The sequence below is a fragment of the Prionailurus bengalensis genome, chromosome A1 (assembly GCF_016509475.1).
Source record: "Prionailurus bengalensis isolate Pbe53 chromosome A1, Fcat_Pben_1.1_paternal_pri, whole genome shotgun sequence".
NCBI classification, from domain to species: Eukaryota; Metazoa; Chordata; class Mammalia; order Carnivora; family Felidae; genus Prionailurus; species Prionailurus bengalensis.
The window spans coordinates 89,906,598-89,926,234 of NC_057343.1; the positions used below are offsets into that span (position 1 = coordinate 89,906,598).

At 44.8% G+C, this 19,637-nt stretch overlaps 1 protein-coding gene across 3 annotated transcripts; it reads right to left on the minus strand.

Annotated features, from left to right (window-relative positions):
- Window positions 1-7,883: 7,883 nt before the first annotated feature.
- On the minus strand, window positions 7,884-15,003 carry LOC122485791 (E3 ubiquitin-protein ligase TRIM52-like). 3 transcript variants are annotated; one of them, XM_043585057.1, is made up of 2 exons: window positions 13,341-15,002; window positions 7,884-8,446 (listed from the first exon to the last, which is right to left on the minus strand). In XM_043585057.1, exons 1-2 carry the CDS (start codon window positions 14,157-14,159, stop codon window positions 8,417-8,419), a joined length of 849 nt encoding a protein of 282 aa, XP_043440992.1. In that variant the 5' UTR covers window positions 14,160-15,002; the 3' UTR covers window positions 7,884-8,416. The 3 variants fall into 3 exon arrangements, with proteins under 3 accessions (XP_043440992.1, XP_043440983.1, XP_043441003.1); XM_043585048.1 differs by lacking the exon at window positions 7,884-8,446 and adding an exon at window positions 8,874-10,246 and having other exon boundaries at window positions 13,341-15,003; XM_043585068.1 differs by lacking the exon at window positions 7,884-8,446 and adding an exon at window positions 8,874-10,807.
- Window positions 15,004-19,637: the final 4,634 nt, after the last annotated feature.

A 19,637-nucleotide genomic window follows, 5' to 3' on the forward strand; every position in this document is an offset into this window, starting at 1 on the left:
ACAGCCCGAGCCCCGCCCTTTCCGCAGGGTGGCTCGGAGGGCAACGCTGAGGGAGCTTAATTTCTGGGTGAGAACTGCAAGTAATGGTAAGCGATATGAAAAATATGGTATTAAATTTTTTTAAATACACTGTGCTCAGGTGAATTATTAAACCCTAACAGACTTCTGTCTCAGAGGGCAGCTCTTTCATCAAGAGGTTTTTGCTCTGAGGGAATTGGCTGAGGCACTCCCTGTTCGGAAGGGCTTAGTCCAGGCAGGAGTTAAGACGAAAATGGGTTACGGTGCGGAAAAGCGGGGAGGAACGAAAAATCGGTCCGTGGGCCGCTTATCGGTCACCGAGCTCTCGTCTAGGCAGAGTGCAGAGAGCCGTCATAGAAACTGAACGGCCGCGAGAGGAAAGGCCTCCGGGTTCTGAATTCTGGGGACTCGGGTCCAAAGCCGCTCTGGGCCTAACCACCTCCCAGAAAGGCCGGCTGGGGGGTCCAGGCGTGCCCCCAAGGAGGTGTCCTCAGACTGGGAAGCAGTGGAACATGGTTGCCTGGCTGGCTACCGCCCTCCCATTTAACCTCATGGTATGTGAGTATGTAGTGCCTCCCGCTACGGCACATTCTTGAAATTAAGATATGATGCTGGCTGGCAGCGCCTCTCAAGTATTTTTAATTTTATTTTTTTTAAGTTTATTTATTTTAAGAGAGAGAGGGAGGTGCACATGAACGGGGGTGGGGCAGAGAGAGAAGGAGAGAGAATATTCAGGCAGGCTCCATGCTCTTGGCAGAACGCTGGACACTGGGATCGAACTCACAAATCCTGAGATCATGACCTGAATCAAAATCCAGATTCAGATGCTTAACTGACTGAGCCACCCAGGTGCCCCTCAAATATTTTTTAAATGGGGGAGGGGGGGTTGCACAGACCAGGATGATAGCAGTGACTATCATTTATGCAAAATAAGGGGGATTATACATAATTATTTTGTTTGTAATGTGTATTATTTTTAGTTTCACATCTGTAAAATGAGGTTGGAAACAATACTATCAACCTAAAACAGTGTTGAGGAGAGTAAGTGAGTTAGGTAAAGCACCCAGGGACGCCTTGGTGGCTCAGTCAGTTAATCGACCGATTCTGGATTTTGGCCCAGGTCATGATCTGACAGTTAGTGAGTTCGAACCCTGTCCAGCTTTGCGCAGAGAGCACGGAGCCAGCTTGGGATTCTGTCCTCTCTCTGCCTCTCCCCTGCTTGTGCTCTATCTCTATCAATCAATCAATCAATCAGTCAATAAATGTAAAGCCGCCCAGAATGGTGCCTGGCAGAGTAAATGCAGGCAGCCTTAGCATTTCTTTGGTACCAGTTCCTGTTTTAGGTTTTGGGGGGAATACACCTGTGAGCCAAGACGGTGGGGACCTGTTTTTTGGTTTTTTTTGTTTTTTTTTTTTTTTGTTTTACATTTGATGCGGTGAGTGGAACGGAGATTGAGAGAGAGATTGGAGCAAAGAGAGGAAGAAGTAGGATACAGCCCTGTGGCTATATGGAAAGTTAATGTTCCAATAAGGGAAAGTATGTGGGAGGAGATGTAGTTGGAGAGACAGTCAGTGCAAAAGTCTTGAACTGGATTGTTGCAGGTGCTGAAACTCAAACCGTGAGATGGAGGTAAGGGGCAATTGACAAGAGGGCCAGCAGGCTTGGGGAAGAATCATGGCTCTTCAGGACGCTATCCTGACTCTGCTTCAAGGGTCCCAGTCACGTATGTCACCCGCCACCATAGCACCCCCAATTAGCTGTCTTCTTGCTTTTCCAACACTATAGTCCAACTCGACTTCGACCCATGTATTTTGTTTCTCCTCTTGTCGTGGGAGACTCTTACCTTCACCCACACCAATATCCAGCTTGCTGTTCATAACTGGGGTCATGCCAAGTGCCCTGGGCACTTGGCACAAATGGAGAGGTGAGAGATTCCACGCATCATCTAGTAGAGATGCTCAGCGCAAGCACTCCCCTGGCTGTTGACCTGTATACGCAGAGGATTTCCTCTCAGTTCAAGAACACGAGTTCTTCATCTCCTATCTCCACTCCCTAAAGAGATCATTGCTCAGTCACTTTATGTTTACCTGCCTGGAGAAATATCATTTGGCTCTCAGTTTTCTTGAATTTTGCCAGGGAGCTGCTGTGGAATCAGCATCCCTGAGGCAAGGCCAAGGGTGCAGGTTTAAAACGAGCCTCCCAGGTCTTACACATGCTCAAGGACGACGCTTCTAGGCATCTCTCAGTTCCTTTCCAGAAGAGGGCGGTTCTCAGGCTAGCCCCGCCCTCCCCCAGTCCCATCTTTGGCTCGCCGCTTCACGGAGTCCTCCCTGCCGCCTACCGAGCTCGAAATTTCTGGAAGTGCCCTTGACCTCCCCTAATTCCGTGGGCCTCTTCGTACGCCAGCTCCTTGCTCTGTAAGAGGATTGTGTTAGCGCCCCATCCTATGCGGCCAAGGGAGGGTAATTCGCGTTTTCTCCTGGAGCCTATTAGTACCGGTCTGGCAATGCCAGAGGAGAAGGAGAAATGGAATGTAGTGGACTTCCCCGGACGACCAGATTACAGGTTTTGGGCTTTCCACCTCCAGACTGGAGTTTTCCTCCAGTTACTGCCTGGCCTCCCGGCAAGCCACAAAGTCATTGAAGAGCATTCCTGAACCGAGGGAGGCATGGCCCCGACTCTGGGTGTAGCGAGGGGCAGGAAGGAGGGTGCAGCGGCAGCCTTTCCTTCTCAGCCCCAGCTGGAGTTGAGCCCCATACACACCTGCTTCCCTCTGGGTCCCCATGGTACCCTGTTAGGCATATGGGCTCACCTGGACTCCTCACACCTCAAGCCCTGCCCCCCAGTGGGATGACTCCCCTTGGCTACAGGATGCACAGTTCCCACAACGGGTCTATTGTGGCCAGCCTTTTCATTCCAGATGTCTTTAATCTGGCCTCTAGGAGGTGGAAGTCTGCTGGAGGGCCCCACCTGGCCTTTGGGAGAATTTCTCTGCAGAGCCTTCTTTCTGCTCCTCAGGCTGCCCCTCCTGGAGGGTTCCCCACCCACTTCTAGTCCCAGTCCCTGGGCTGCTCCCTTGTCTCCCACATCCTCACTGGCACCACTTCCATTCCCACACAAGGTAAGCATCCTAAGGGAGAAATTGGAGATGCTCTTTTAAGGAAGTCTGTCTTTTCTGCTGGGCATTCCTTAGACTCATACAGCTGGGAGAAGCCCCTCTGGTTTCCCTACAAGAGGTCCATAGCCTCTCTTTTAGGAACAGACCTCTATTCCCTCCTGTCAGCATTCAGGAGGTGAGACAGGTCTTCCCTTGAATGTGGTGGTGATAATTATTGTGGGTGATAGGTGAAGGGCTGAGGGAAAAGGATGTGGCCAAGGCCAGAGGGCCCACTGCCAGCTAAAGCGGGTGACTTCCCTTCATTCTACTGTTTCTTGGCAGTTTCAGTGTGGTTGGCTCTGGCCCATACTTACTTTTTTTTTTTTTTTTTTAATTTTTAATGTTTATTTATTTTTGGGAGACAGAGAGATAGAGTACGGGAGGGGCAGAGAGAGAGGGAGACACAGAATCCAAAGCAGGCTCCAGGCCCCAAGCTGTCAGCACAGAGCCTGATGCGGGGCTTGAACCCACAAACCATGGGATCATGACCTGGGCTGAAGTCGGACACTCAACTGACTAAGCCACCCAGGTACCCCTGGCCCATACTCCTTTTGTGGGTACACTGTCTCTCCCCTGCTCCTCCCAACTATCAGTTCTCTCCTACACAGAACACACACCTTGTTCTGCCGGGAAGGCCCACCATATTCCATCTCCACTGTTCTTTTCTTTCTTTTTTTAATGTTTATTCATTTTTGAGGGAGAGAGAGACAAACTGTGGGCAGGGGAGGGGCAGAGAGAAAGAGAAACACAGAATCTGAAGCAGGCTCCAGGCTCCAAGCTGTCAGCACAGAGCCCAACAGGGGGCTCGAACTCACCAACCACAAATCATGAACTGAGTTGAAGTTGGATGCTTAACCGACGGAGCCACCCAGGCACCCCTCACCCCCACTTTTCTTAATCTAAGCTTCCTTCAGGTCTCAACTCAGGTTGCCACCCCAGAGAAACCCTCTGTGACCCTCAAGTCTAAGTTAGGCTTCTGGTTTCATACCCTCATAGTGATGGTGTGCTGGGCCTTCATAGCCCTTAGCTCAGTTTCCCCTTAGTTGAATCCCTCAGGGATTTTCTCAGTGCCCTGAGGTCAGGGACTGGTCTGTTTGGGCTCATATGCTGCATTTGCTGGTAGAGGGTTTGGTTGTAGAAGATTCCAATCTTGGTAACTAGCCTCACAGGCTAAGTAGTTAAGGGCAAGTAGTTAAAGGGTGTTCCAGGCAGAGGGATCACCATGGGGAGGGGTTAGAGTGGTTTGCATGCAGAAGTTTTGGAGGGATGGTTTCAAATGGGAAGGTAGGAGAGAGTGAAACCCAAGGTGGCCAGAGAGCCTCTATCAGGAAGGAGTTGACTACTAAGGAATCTGGATTTGTCTTGAGGCCTAGGTCTTTCTCTTTAGGATTATCTCATCCCTCTCCTGCCTAGACTTGATTTTGTTGTAAAGTGTTTGGTCTCAGAATGGAGGGTAGGTTGAAGGTTGAAGGAAGACTAGAAACGACAAGAGTTCAGAAGTCACACAAGGGGGTTTGTAGGAGGGTCATGAGAGTCCTATGAAAGGAGAGACTGAGTGAGGACTTACCAATGGCCTTATGATGAGGGATTCAACATATCTAATCCATCTGTCTCCTCCCTACCCCACCTTCTGCACTCCAGTATCTAGAATTGGGCTCTGATTATAGAAACTAATTCATGATTGAGGCCTAAAGAATTAAGCTGAAAAAGATTAGAAAGAAACATGGGAAGTTCTGTTCTTATTGTAGGTTCTATTGCTTTCTTCCTGGTGAGAGGCAGGGATATGCTATTAAGTCAAAGCCAGGAAGAGATCTTGCAAAAAATCACATATCATTTCCTTATGTCTCTGGATAAATATTCATTGCCCATCTTAGGCAGAAATCTGAAGTCTAATAGTGAAAGCTGCTAAGGCATTCTGTTGGGTTTTCCCTGGGAGAGGGACTGTGGGTTCTCCAGGCCCTAGGTACTTCAGCAGATGTACAGCGAGAGGCTGTGGAAGTGGGTGTGGTCCAGGCAGGTGACTACAGGCCAGGTAGAATTATAAGACATGCTAGGAGAAGGCAAACCTCTGGCTTGTTAAAGGATTTAAAACAACAGTAGGTGGTAGGAAGAAACAAAAGATGACCCAAGGTGCCTTTTTTCAGCTTTCTCCTGGAAGACAATTTCATATGAACCAGAGTTGGGAAGGTATGTTAAAATGGAACCTTAAGACTGGCTAGCACACTGTAAGAGGGCTGAAGAGAAAACAGTTCTTTCTACTCACACTTGGATTAAATAGCCAGAGCTTGCTGAGAAATTCCATCCTTTGCTGGAGAGGGTAGACAGAGGATTCTATCTGATTAGGAAATGGCAGACAAAAAAGGGCAGGACCCCTAGGGGTCTTCTTCCAGGTGACCTGGGTCCTTCATCTTTGTGGGGCCCTGCTTCATACCAGGTGGAATAGTCAATGAGAAGTCTCTGACCAACTGCTGAGTCCTTTAGGATGGGGTAAAAGACTGGGAAGGCCTAAGCATGATCCTCAGTAGCTATGGAAGAATAAGCCTCAGTAGCTATGGAAGAATAAGACCTATTCTTTAAGGCTATTTCTAGCTCAAATCTCTGAGGTATCCATTTTCCTGCTTCTTTGGAAGGGATAGAAGTGGGGAGAAGAGTAGTAACTTAGCGGCCCATTTCCTTCCTTCTTTGCTGGTCTCCTGTCACAGCTCCTACACTTCTCACATTGTAAGATGAGCTATTTCCCTATGCCTGGGGTTCTCAAACTATACCTCTGAGGACTCTGGTTTGTGGGCAAAGACTATATAATTAAAAGTTAAATTTGTCACCACTTTTAGCTCTCCTCCTTTTCAGCCCTGTTATTCCTAAAACCTCTCACTTCCTCTTTTCTTATTTAGCACTGCCAGCACAAACTGCTTTCCCTTCTAGGACTCCATGATCTCCTTACCACTCTCTGTCAGGATTTAGGTGTGAGAGGAAAAAGGGAAGAACCCACTTACCTACTTTAATGCTAGGTTTTGCCCCACATCCCATTTTCAAAAAGTCAGGCACCAAATAAAACCTTATTTATACTTCTTTCCCCTCCTATTTTGAGGCCCCAGCTTTGGCTTTTTTGGGGAAGAGGGTAATGCAGTTTCTTTTTTAGCTGCCTTCCCATTAGAGTTCCTTATCACATTTCTCACATGTGATCCACATGAATCACAAGTGGAACTGTTCAAGGTTGTTTTAGTCAGATTTTTAAAAAAAAATGTAAGAAGGCCTTTATTTATTTTAATGTTATTTATTTTTGAGAGAGAAAGACAAAGCGTGAGCAGGGGAGGGGTAGAGAGAGAGAGGGAGACACAGAATCTGAAGCAGGCTCCAGGCTCTGAGCTGTCGGCACAGAGCCTGATGTGGGGTTCGTACTCACAAACTGAAAGATCATGACCAGAGCCAAAGTCGGATGCTCAACTGACTGAGCCACTTTCTTTTATATATTTGCTTCTGTGCCAAAAAATATCACCTTTGAGCCTGCCTCTTCTGATGGGGAAAAGAAAGTTGTCTCATTTCTTTTTCATCTTTCCTTTGGACTTGCCTCTATTCCTGAGTCATAGAAAGGACCAGAATTCAACGTGCCTTCTTTCTATGGAACTATACAATTCAATATAACTTGATAGCCACTAGTGGCTATTTCAAATTAATTAAAATTAAATACAATTAAAAATTCAGTTCCTGAGTTGCACTAGACACATTTCAAGAGCTTAAGTCATATGTAGCTACTATATCAAATAGCATAGATTTAGAATACTTCCATTGTTGCAAAGTCCTTTCAGACCTGGTATAACAGCCTAATGTCTTGTGTCCCCCTTTTTGTAATCTTTTATCAGTCAATAAATATTTGTAATAACTTTCAGTGTTCCAGGATTAACTTTCTGAGGGGGTCAGGAGTTGGAGGTGGGACATAGCATAGAATCTGTAGGTCCTATAAAGATTTCTGGAGGCATGGCATAGGGGCCAGAGGTTGGTGGCTAGTAGAGGAGACTCAGGTTTTAAGGAAGTGCTTTAGGGGTTGACGTTATACTTATTAAAGCAGGGCCACCCCACTCCACCAGGAGCAGGCAGGCTCTGGTTTTGTAAATTCTGCATAATACTTAAAAATCAAAACAAAAAATGACTGCCCTGTAGCCCTGCTGAAACTGATATTTGCTGAAGTGATTGTCTTTTATTACTCATCATTTCTAGATCTTGATTTCATACACTGCTTTATCTGTCATAGGCCTTGTTCTCCCAAATGGCAGTGACATATGCAGCTCTGGCTTAAAAAAAAAAGTTTGCTGGGGTGCCTGAGTGGCTCAGTCGGTTGAGCGTCCGACTTCGTCTCAGGTCATGATGATCTTGCACTCCGTGAGTTCGGGCCCTGTGTTAGGCTCTGTGCTGACAGCTCAGAGCCTGGAGCCTGCTTCGAATTCTGGGTCTCCCTCTCTCTCTGCCTCTCCCCCACTCATGCTCTGTCTCTTTCTCTCTCTCTGTCAAAAATAAACAAACATTAAAAAAATTTTTTTTTTTTAAGTTTGCTGACTTTGCCACCTGCCTGCCAAGAGCTGGGAGAAGTAGGGGTCATATCAATTAATACACTGATGCTAAGACCGTTTAATAAGGTTCTAGGTAGGTGGGGCTATTTTTCCATTGAACACTTTTTTTAAAAAGATAATATTAATTTAAATTTAATTTTACAGAGCACAAGCAAGCAGGGGAAGGGCATAGAGAGCAGGGGACAGAGGATCCAAAATGGGCTCTGTGCTGACAGCAGACAGCCTGATATGGGGCTTAAACTCACAAACCATGAGATCATGACCTGAGCCAATGTCAGATGCTGACTGAGTCATCCTGGTGCCCCATTGAACACTTTTAAACACCTATGTCAATCACTGGCTATAGGGCATAAGTAAAGCTGGTAATGGCACATCTGTGGATTTGACCACTTTCCCTGAGTCTAGACCAATGATTCTTAACCATGGATGATTTTGCTCCTGTCACCCCTCTCCACAAGACATTTGGAAATGTTGGGAGACATTTGTGGTTGCCACAGCTGATGGAGGGGTGCTACTTACATCTGGTGGGTAGAGTCCAGGGAATGCTCCTAGACATCCTATAATGCACAGGACAGCCCCAACCTGCAAAGAATTCTCTTATTCAAAATGTCATTAGTGCTGAGGTTGAGAAACGCTGGTCTAGACTACAGTGTGGATGCGTTCTTCATGCCAAGACTAATCATGAGGTCCAGGCTCAGCAAGAATCTATTAAATTGGGAAAGAAAAAAATTAGGAGTCAGTGAACTGTGGCCTCCACAAAACTGAAGAGCAGGTATAACTAGAGTGTGTTTAACTGCATTAGGAGGCAAAGAGCTAAGGTCATAGTGCAGTTTAAAGTGAGGGTTTCAGATATGTATAGCAAGTCTGTAAAGATGAGGTCCCAGGTACAACCATAGGAGTAGTGAGGACCAAGTTTAAACAGTCTGACTTGTGATACAACAGTCAATAGCTGAACCTAGTAGGGAAAACATTCAATAAATAGATGAATATCTGGTGAATATGGATATACCAGTTTTTCCTCAATGTTTTTGGAACTCATAGCTCTACTTTTCATATACGTAAAAATTTCACATTTTCCCTCCAGTGTTATTTAAAATTTCACAAGTATCATGACTAAAAATCAAAGCAAGGGTAATTTTGGAAGGCAAAAATTTATTCAGATGATGTGATAACTATGTCACTGTTAAAAGCCTTATCTTTCTTGGGCGGTGTAGAAGATGTAACAAAACACAAGCTGCTTTAACAATACTCTTGTACTGTTTTCTCCCCACAGCTAGATATACTCCACCCCCCCCCCCAAAAAGCTTTTAAGATGTAAAGAGAAAATGGAATAACAAATGGAACAAAGTCTTCACATATGCTTAGACATTTTATATCCCAATTTCTCTAGAGTATTTATCTGGAAGTTTCTAGTCAAAACAAACAGACTTAAAGTTCCACATACTCCTCTTAAAGGAATTGAACCAACCGACAGTTGAAAACATTCTTTATAAAAGCGACCCCAGGTAGGTTTTAAGAACAAGGTCAAGAACAATCACCCAAAATAGTTATGGATATTTCATATTTTTGTCTTGAAATAACATTCAGAAATCTAGTCCTTGAAAGATTGGCCAAGCAAGTTAGACATTTTTAGCATGAGTTTGCTATGTGTAGCTGGATTTTTGGCAAGTTTTGCTTAAAGTATTTCATAATGAGAGTGATGTTGGTGTTTGCCTTTTGACATTTCAGGGTCAATGTATTTTAAGCTTCAATGCATTACATTCTGTCAAAAGTTTTAATTTTTGAAATTTTAAAGAACAAATTCTCTTTAGATGGTGTTCCAAAATCAGAGGGTTATTTTGTCATTGGTGTTTCAAAATTAGTTCTGTCCATAAATTCAGCTGAGTACAGTTCTTTGACAACCAAGGAACCTTAGTACGTAAGAGAAAACACTCTCAATGGCATTCTGAACAGATCTTCAAAAATCAAGGCAAACTGGGATCAAATCTACTGTTTTTCACAAGGGTTATGCTGACAGCAAGGTGAAGATTTCCAGTAGATTATGGGCCAATCAATGGAAGTGGATGCTTGGTGGGGATTGCTACAGTACATCTTGCACACAGTTTTCTTCAGTTCTTGCCAAAAACCCAGATTTAGAACATTCCATTGCTGTAGCACCACCAAGTATACTCGTATAATTTTCTTCCAACTCAGTTCATTTGATACAGCTTCAAAAATACTGTTTTTAGTGGTCAAGTATTACATTTATGAAACCACCACATCCACAGTTTTTAAAGCTTTATTTTTAAACATAAGCAAAGCACACTTTTTTTTTTCAGTAGATTCATCTCAACAGCAAAGAAAGATGAGCTGAAGTTTTTAAAACCTGAAGTTTGATATGTTCAGTCATCATTTCAGAGTTAAGACTAGAAGTAGATGAAGAAAGTCTGGAATTCCTCAATTTCCTCTCAAAGTTGTGGCAGCACTTGGAATGCAAGGCTTCACAAATTTCTTCATTTTTTTCTCCTTTGCAATTAAAAGGGCTATTTAATATTATGCTTTCATAGCTTTTGGAAGATTGCTGTTAATATTCCAATACTGTCCAATCTTAAAGCTTCAGAGAACTGTGCTTTGCAGAATACTCCACTGTTTTTAATGGCATAAATTTAACAGTGTTTGGCATTGTGTCACTGCCCAACATTTTCAGGTAACGTAACTCAACTGGAGAAGATGACCCTATCTTCTGCATCATAACGTGAATATATACTTGATAAAAGCCTCAAATAACTTTTTGGCTGCCATCTTTAGCTACCTCAAAGGAGAAAACAGAAAAAGGAGTACTGATGATGGAAGCATCTGGTCCCTCTTGCAGAACGATGAATGATTTTATTGGCGGCAGCTGGGTGGCAGGGCAATACAGGCATCCAGTTGTGCCTGAACCCCAACAAGTGAAATCTTTGTTCATTTCCTTTTTATACACCCATCTGCCGCCTAAAACCTGACACCATTTAATGGTGCCCTTGGTCAAATCTAAATGCTTTTACTTTCATAATCCTCTGATTCTATCTTGAAGAGTCAAGATGAACTCTAACTCATGGGATGGACAAAATGGAAGATGTAAATAAGTAAGCTTTTCAGAGCTAAAAAGCCTCTTTTTATACAAAATTAAACTTTAAAAGTACATTGACCTCGAAACAATATAATTGTCTTGGATATGCAAGAAAAATAGCAGTATAAATATTTAGCATCATACCCACAATGAACATCTGTGGCTACCCAACCTGTTCATATGCCTCATTAATTATAGGCCTTACTCTGAATGTTTCTTGTTCTATCTTTGTATTCCCACCAGCCAAGGAGTTCTTTTATAAATTATAACATTCCCCTTATGTGCAATGCTAATATAACTTGTGGAGGGAGAGAGAAAGCCTTTCTCTCCTATTCCTGAAAAATCACTGACCTATTCCTTGAGTCTATGAATAATAACTCCCTACTCAGTCCCTAAAACTAAAAAGTTTGATCACCTTCAAAGTAGATTAAAAAAAAATGTGTTCAAGTGGTAGTGACAAGAATTCATTGTAACCAGAACTGTGTGATGGATAATGCATAATATGAAATAAACCTTTATACAAAAATAGTTCCTTATAATGTTACCTATCATGAGAGTTTTCAGTAAAATTTTACTGAAAATTATGCTGCTGGTATATGTTGACCAATGAAAGACAGTAACAAAACTACATTACCAATTACTAAAAGTTTATACATACATAAAATAAAAGTTTTTAACATCTTCATTGTAATTCCTATGTTTGGCAATACCATCTACTTAAATTCTGGTATGTGTTTGAAAATAAAAGTTTTATTTTCTTTTAAATATTCTATATTTTGAAAGGAATTATCCCCAATTTGCTTAACTTGGTTTTGCTGTTTATGTTTACTGGTATGTTTTATAAATAATTCAAGTTTCAAGTGAGTGTTATCTGGCTTCCCTAGTTGAAAAGACCATCTCTTTTAACTTTCAGTGAAAATTGTGGTTTCAAAATCCTTACAGAAAATTCTAGCAGAGGAATGAAAGGTTACCTTCTTTCCTCAGGTTCACTGTACTAAAAACCAGAAGTATAGGACAGAGTTTCTTCTGGAGGCAAACTTTATTACCCTGGGGGAAAGCATGGTGCTAGGGTTGTCCTTAAAGTCAGGTTTGTATGATGAAATTAGCAGTGATTTGTAGTTAAGATTGTAGTGTCTCACTGTGCACTTAAACCAGTAACCAAATTGAAGGGTGATGATAATAGCTAATGTATGATGCCTTAGGACAACGTTTGTGTTTTGACTGCAACCCAGAGTAAGCAATACGTTTTACTGTGAGACCAGGTATACACAGGTGTACATATAATTTAAAGCTTTCATAAGACAATGTTTACCTTACTATGTTCCATGAACCCTGATATTTTCTGTTTAATTTTAAAATAATGCTGGGCATGACACATTTATTTTAAGACCCACTAATTGGTCAAAATCCACAACTGGAAAACCACTGCTGTAGGAGAACATGAGGAAATAGATTTTATAAACTGTAAAGCACACTGAGATGTGAGCAGCTGCTAATGAATATCCAAGATAAGACTTTTGGGGCCTGAGATATCCTCTCCTTCCTTGGTTACTGCTAGAAGTCACATTCACCTAGGCTTTTGGTAAGGAAGACATTATTTATGTGGTCATTGAGATAACTCTACTACTCAGGTCAGGAAAGCAATGTATTAACTAAATCAGAACCCAAAAGCAAAGACAAATTACAGGAAAATCAAATAAAAGCAAACATCTGTTTAGTGCTTCATGGTTTATAAAAAATTTTCACATATGTGGTCTCTTTTAATTTTAACAAGCCTAGGGGAAAAGTAAAGGTAAGAGGTGGAGACCTGCCCAAGTTTAGACAGTAAGTGGCAGAGCCAGGTCATCTCATCCTAAATCCCTCACTCCTTTCATGATAAAATACCAGGAAAGGAGAGTGATTAAGGACATGAGACTTCTTTTGATCCATCATAAAGATGTTTGTCCTCTGCCTCTCTCTACAGGGAAAACAGACCCCACTGAAGGTGAGGAAGCAACCTCAGATTTTGGGAAGGGGGTATGGCCTGTTGCACTTAGTCTATGACTCCTACCTGGCATTTCAGCCTACCAAAACCAGCAATGTTTGTGTGTGTGTGTTTCCCCAGTCATCTGTTTTGACACTGCTTGTGCTCTGAGGTTTCAAATGTCTATTATGGTTCAAGTACTTAATGGCTTTCCATTCCTATGTGTTAAGGGTCTTGGAGTCTTGGTCAGGTACACCCTCAGTACTCAACAGAGTGAAATTTGGTACTAGGGACATGCCACTGATACTCAGATTGAAAGGGAATAACAACAGTGGTCAGCTTTGGTGCCTCTGCTCAGCTTCCTTTGGGGAAGCCAATCAGCCTCAGCCATTGTGTCTCTTGTCCACATATGCCCATCTCTCTCCACTACTGTGCCCTTATCTCTCACAAAAAAGATTCAACTAGCAAGTATCTGCCTCCCAGCTGCCCTTGTTTTTCTCTCCACTCCCCTCACCCCCCCATTCTCCTTCCCCCCTTGTGCCTCTCACCTTGTACTCCTGCACCACCTCCTCCATTGGCACCACGCTGTGTTGTTTGTGGGTCCTGGATTCTCGGCACACCACACAGATAGCCTCTTTGTCCACTTCACAAAAAAGTTTCAGGGCTTCCTGGTGTTTGGAGCAGATGCCCTGATCATTCCCCCGACTTCCTCGATAAGGAGTGGGGCTCATCTGTCGAATTATCTGGACCATGTTGGCTAGCTGCAAGTTGGGACGAAAGCTGCGACGCTTAAAGCTCTTTCGGCACTGGGGACAGATGAACTGACGTGGAGGGGGCGGAGGAGGGGGGGGAGGTGGAGGAGGAGGAGGCAAGTGGGTGTCAGGATACAGCTCTTCCTCGTCCTCGTATTCTTCCAATATCTCCTCTTCTGGGTAGACGTCAATTCTCAGGTCATGTCTCAAGCTTCCCAGGTAATAGTCCTGATCTTCCTCCTCTTCTTCCTCCTGGTCCCACACATAGTCCATGTTGTCCCAATTCCTGACGCCACCGTCACCAACCCAGAGTTCATCTTCTTGGTCCTGGAACACCTCGTCAGCACTGCCCTGGTACAAAACCTCTCTAATAGAGTTGTCCCATCCACCGGTGGCCCCCTCCACATCGTCGTCCTCGTCTTCTTCCCATCCATCTTCTTCCCCGTCCCTGTCTTCCTCATCTTCCTTGCCCCACAGCTGGGTCACACATCCTCGGCAGAAGTTGTGCCCACAGCCTATGGAAACGGGATCCTTGAAGTAATCCAGGCAGATGGCACACACCGCTTCCTCCTGAAGGGTCTGCATGGGGTTAGGAGTAGTGGCACAGCCAGCCATTTTAATGCGCAGCCTGGAGGTGTGGATGCGTCAACTCCGAGCTGAGGAGCGGGGAACGTGTCTGCAGGCTACGTGTCCAAGCTACGCTTGTGACCCAAGGTTTTTCTCTACACTGCTCTTCCTCCTCAGGCTGGCAAAGGAGCCTTACTCCCCTCCCTCAGGCTCTTCCCAGCTCAAGGCGCGAGAGCCCTCTAGCGCTGACTCAGCCGCCCTCCAAGAGGAGCGGGAGCGGAACCAGGCTGCAGCTTCCACTTTCCTTCCAGCCTCAGCTTGCAAATCCGGGTCCCGACACGTTTCTTGCCTCCCTCCAGGTTTGCCCGACCCAGCGGCGTCCTCCTCTGGTGGCGGCACTCCCCACCCAGCCCGAGGCGACCGAAAATGACGTAGGCACTCTAACCCACACTCGGAAAGGGTAGACTGAGCCAATGGAGGACTACGTTCTCTATGATGCCCCAGGGGACGCGACAGTTGGGAGCCCTGACGGTCATCCAGCCGGTCCTGATAGGAAAGACGTGAGAATGGGCAGAGGTGGAAAGAGAATCAACAGACCATTACACCGCTCCACACCAGCCAGACACAGAGTATCCAGCAGTCCCTCAGCCGAGGCAGTTCCCCGGACACGGACCCAAAAGGGTGGGGAGAGCGGCGTCCAAACTCGTGCTCTCGTGCACTTTCGGCCCTTCTAGCCTGAAGCCTTTGTGGTAGTGAGAACGCCCTCTCCACGGAGGCCACGCTCGAGGGTGTGGCCTGCAAGAACGCAGTGGGGTGGTGCTTGCGGTAGCGTGGAGAGGCTGTGAAATCAAAGGATCTCGCCTGGGGACTCGTATACCTCCAACTTTTCTCCTCAAACCAATTAATCCCTTACTACCTGCAGAGCCTCGGCTTCCTAGCCCTCATCTCTCCCGTTACGACTTCTATGTCCATCTCCACTGTCCTGCAATTTCTCAGATAACCTCAGACTCAGCATGCCCTACGCTGACTTATTCTATAGATCTTTTTGTCTTCATCAATAATGCTTCCATTCACCATCCCCTCACTTATCCATGCATGCATGCATGCATGAATACATCCACCCATCCACCTGCCCATTCATTTAATTAATGTCCATCATTAATTCATTTAATTCATCCATCTATCACAAACATGCATAACCCATCCATTTATCCATCCACTTTATTATAGGAACAAAAACATGAGTAAGGCATGATCAGTCCCTTCAAGGTGTTCAGAGTTACAGGCGTGTGGTTATCCTTAACCCAAGGTTTTTACAAGGTTTGTTTTTCTTTCTTTCCTTGGCCCTCATTAAGAAGTGCATTGCACATGTTAATCTAATACAGACTTGCACATATGTAACGAAATAAGATTTCTGAAAATTGTTCTTTCCCTTATGGCAGTCAAGGCACCCTGATATGTTCTATTCTATTTTGCTTTGGTAAAATGCTGTTCAAGATCCACTGGTATGATTGCACCACTCACTAATTGGTCACTATTTGGTTTGAGGAACACCACCTGCCCTAATGGAATCTTCAAGGCACCCTGGAACCCCTGCTGTCCCTCTCTGAGCCCAAACTTGAACTGTAAATTCTACAGAGCAGGGATGGTAAATGTGCTGTTAACATTGTACATGCAGCTCATCTATCATAATGCTGAACATACAGCCTATCTGCTGAATAAATAGTAAACAAACACAACAAAATGCAACCATCAAGTCCTGCTGATTTTTATCTCCCCAAACCTAGGCCGATTTCTCTGTCTCTTCCTGTCATCCTAGATCTGACCCTATCAGCTTCCAACTGGATACATTTCCTAAAGGGTCATTTGCCCTCATTTCAGTCCATCCTGAAGCCACCAGAACCATCCACCTGAAATGGAAGTCTGACACACTCATGCTAGGCTGTTGGCCTCTATGTCTTTGGGCATGTTCTTCCACCTGGAAGGCTTTTGTTTCACTGGTTCACCCAGATATAGCTCCTTAATTATCCTTCAGGTCTCTGCCTAGGCATAACCTCTTGAAGGAGATGCTTCCCTGAGGCTCGTCCCAGACTGTGTTAGCACTCCAACTCTGTCACTTAACTCTGTGTGTGACTTTGGACTAGTTTCTTAACAACTGTGCTGCTATATCCCCATCTGCAAAATAAAGATGACAGTAGCACACATATATTAGAGTTGTTGTGAAGTTGGAATAATTGACATCTGTAAAGTAATTGGAACAGTACCTACTGGGGCTATCTTTGTATCCCCATCACCTACTATTATATGCCCTTCCTGTAGTAGATGAGCCATAGAAGAAAGTCCTCCTCTTTGAAGGGTCAGGAGATTGGGACCCTGTGGTGAAAAATATCCTACTGCCTGTCGTTTAGTGGTTTGGAAAACCTTATGTTTGGAGAGGGAGGGAGTTGAAACCCAGGCCTGGCCTGCCTACAGTGGGGCATCTATTGGTAGTGTTTATTTGTTAGGAAACTAACAAGTAAATTCCCAGTATACAATCTGGGAGCCTTCCTAGAGGTCATGACCGAGCTGAGGAGCCATGAGGGGAAATCTGAACAAGAAGAACTGAAACTGCATTTCAGGGCTGAAATACTTACCCATCTCTGAATGCGGGTTGTACCCTACACATGGAATGGTAGGGGAACCAGCTGGGGAGTAGAACAAAAGAAGAGGGGGCTGCTCAGAGTTGCATGCTCTTTGGACCCAACCAGCCATGTGCCCCTAGCAGAATTTTTAGGTTGGAGAAGCCCACACCAGAGTTCAACTGCAGATAATTAAATTCCAGTTCATGGTGACAAGGCAAGCCCTTGTCACAGACACTGGGGACCATTTGTCAGAGGTACTAGAGAGGCAGTCTAGCATTGGTTACGTTGCCCAGGGGTTGACAAATCTGGCCCTCAGTTTCTTTTTGTAAACCCCAAGAAGTAAGAATGGTTTTTAAATTTTATTTTTTTTTAATTTTTTTAAATTTAAGTTTAAATTAAAAAAAATTTTTTAAGTTTATTTATTTTGAGAGAAAGAGTGCAAGCATGCATGCATGAGTTGGTGGGGGTGGGGCACAGCAGAGAGAGAGGGAGAGAGAGAATCCCAAGCAGGCTCCACACTGTCAGCACAGAGCCCAAAGTGGGACTCAATCCCACGAACTGTGAGATCATGACCTGAGCTAAAATCCAGTGTCAGGGGCTCAACTGACTGAGTCACCCAGGGCACCTCAAGAATGGTTTTTAAATTTTAAAGGAGTTCAATAAAGATGAATATGTGGATGGAGGCTATATGTGGCCAGAGAAATCTAAAATATTTACTCTCAGATACTTTACAGAAAATGTTTGCTGACACCTGGGCTAGGAGGCATGGAATAGAGGATCTCTAGAGTGTCTTTTGATGTGATTCTGGCTTGTTTCTCCCCTCTGGGTTCAAGAGCCAGACTCTTTCCCTAGCACTCCCTTCTTGAGTCAGATTACAGAGGACCTAGCTGGACAGGTGAGTGTGACCAGTAGGTCTGCCTTGAGTCTGGTTGTGGGTTTGTGGGTGGTGTCACTGTTATAGACTCCAGAAATACTGGTAGTTCTTTCACTCCCCTCCACTTGAAATGTGACATCCATACAGAAATGCACAAATCATAAATTTATAGCTCCAAAAAAATTTCAAAGTTATACATTGAGAACAAGAAATGGGCATCCCCAGAAATCCCATGTCCACTTCCACTCATTCCCCATAGCAGGCAAGCACTATCCTGACTTCTGTAGCCATGGATTAGTTTTGTCTTTTTGTGAACTTCACCAAAATGGAACATACAATGTGTGCTTTTATGCTTGGCTTCTTTCATTTTACTTAATGTCCAGGGGATTCATCCATCCTGTTGTATGTAGTAGTAAATTCTTCATTCCAATTTGGTATAACTGCTCCATTGTGTAAGTAGAGCAAATTTGTTTACCTGTTCTTCTGTTGAGAGGCATTTGGGTTGTTTCCAGTCTGGGGCTATTATGAACAGTGCTTTGAACACTTGAATCTGTCATTTAGTGAACATATGTATGGATTTTCTTCTTCTGGATGTAAGATTTAGGAGTCAAGTTACTAGGTCAGAGGGATACATAGGTTTAGTTTTGAGTACATCCTACTTAACTGTTATTATTTAAACCTTGGAATTAAGAGGTTTATTTTGGTTATTTCACTGGGATGGGTGGGGCTGGACCAGAGTGGGACACTGAGGCTGAGTGAGAGGTAGTAACTAGGCCTCTGGAGTGCTACCCCAGGCCTCTCCTTGCTGGCACCTCCCCAGAGCAGACCAGGTCAGCTAGCATGAGGTACCAGTCCTCAGGCAGCACACAAAGTTAGGGATCTCAGGAGCAGCCTGTTGTCATTATCAGGGATTTTTGGGGACACCTCAAGCTCAACCTGTCCCCCAACTCATTTCTTTCAAAGGGCATTCTCTTCACCTCACCACCTTCTTTCCAGCTAGCCTTTAGAGTTGAAGATGATGAGTGCCAGGCACCCCATTTCCTGATGGGGACAGATGCTGGATGGAAGACATATGATCCAGGACAGTTCCCCTGTGTCTTCTCCTCTGGTGTCTTGGTGGGGAAGATCAGGGAGCCTGTGTGGGTAAGAATCCACCCTCCCAACCCCCCAAGCCCCATCTGATTCATGGTCAGGTCTAACTTGGAGCCTGCAATATTCTCCCTGCTCCCAACATTCTCAGACACTCCCTAGCTCCCTCCTGCTGGCTGTTTCTTCCCAGGCAAATGTCTCAGGAGGTGGTTGCAAGGACAGATTTTGCCTTCTGAGCTTAGTACTCTGTGAAGGGAAAATGAGTTTTGGCACAGCCTTCATCTTCCTTAACTCAGGCTCAGCTTCTCCTCCATTTTCACTGCAATGCTTTGGCTCTCTGGATCTCTCCCTGTCCTGGATTTGCTCTAGCATGTGGCTCCGTCAATGTGGCCAGGAAGCAGGCCTAGAGAAACCTGAGGGTCAGCCTTTTGGCATAGGGCAGACTGGCAGACTGACTCCCTTTTCCCTCGCTGTTTGTCTTGAGGTGAAGCTGTGTGATTCCATTCTGGAACTTACTATTCAGTTACATGGCAGTCTAGGGGCAAGGCTAAAGAGACACAAATGAAACAGCCTGTGTCTTCAATCCTCTTCTGTTTACATTGGTCTGTGAGCTTCTTCAGGAAGTTAGGGGATTAAAAAAAAAAAAAAAAGACTCGTCCAGGACTGGGCCTTCCTCCTGGTCTTTGTTGCTGGCCAGACCCTGATTGCCTGGACACACCCGAGAGACATGTGCTGTGGGCATCATGGAACCTCAGAGCAGGGATGGCTAGGAGGGCTTCTGGGAGCATGACCTGCGCACAAGTCTCAGAGAATTCCTGGAGGCTGTGGGGAGAGTAGGTGTGGCATTCTAGGATTGGAACAGTGCAGTTACTTACAGGACTGAGGCTGCAATGGGGATAGCCTGTAAGGAAGCCTTGTATTTGGTGGACATAGAAGCTAATA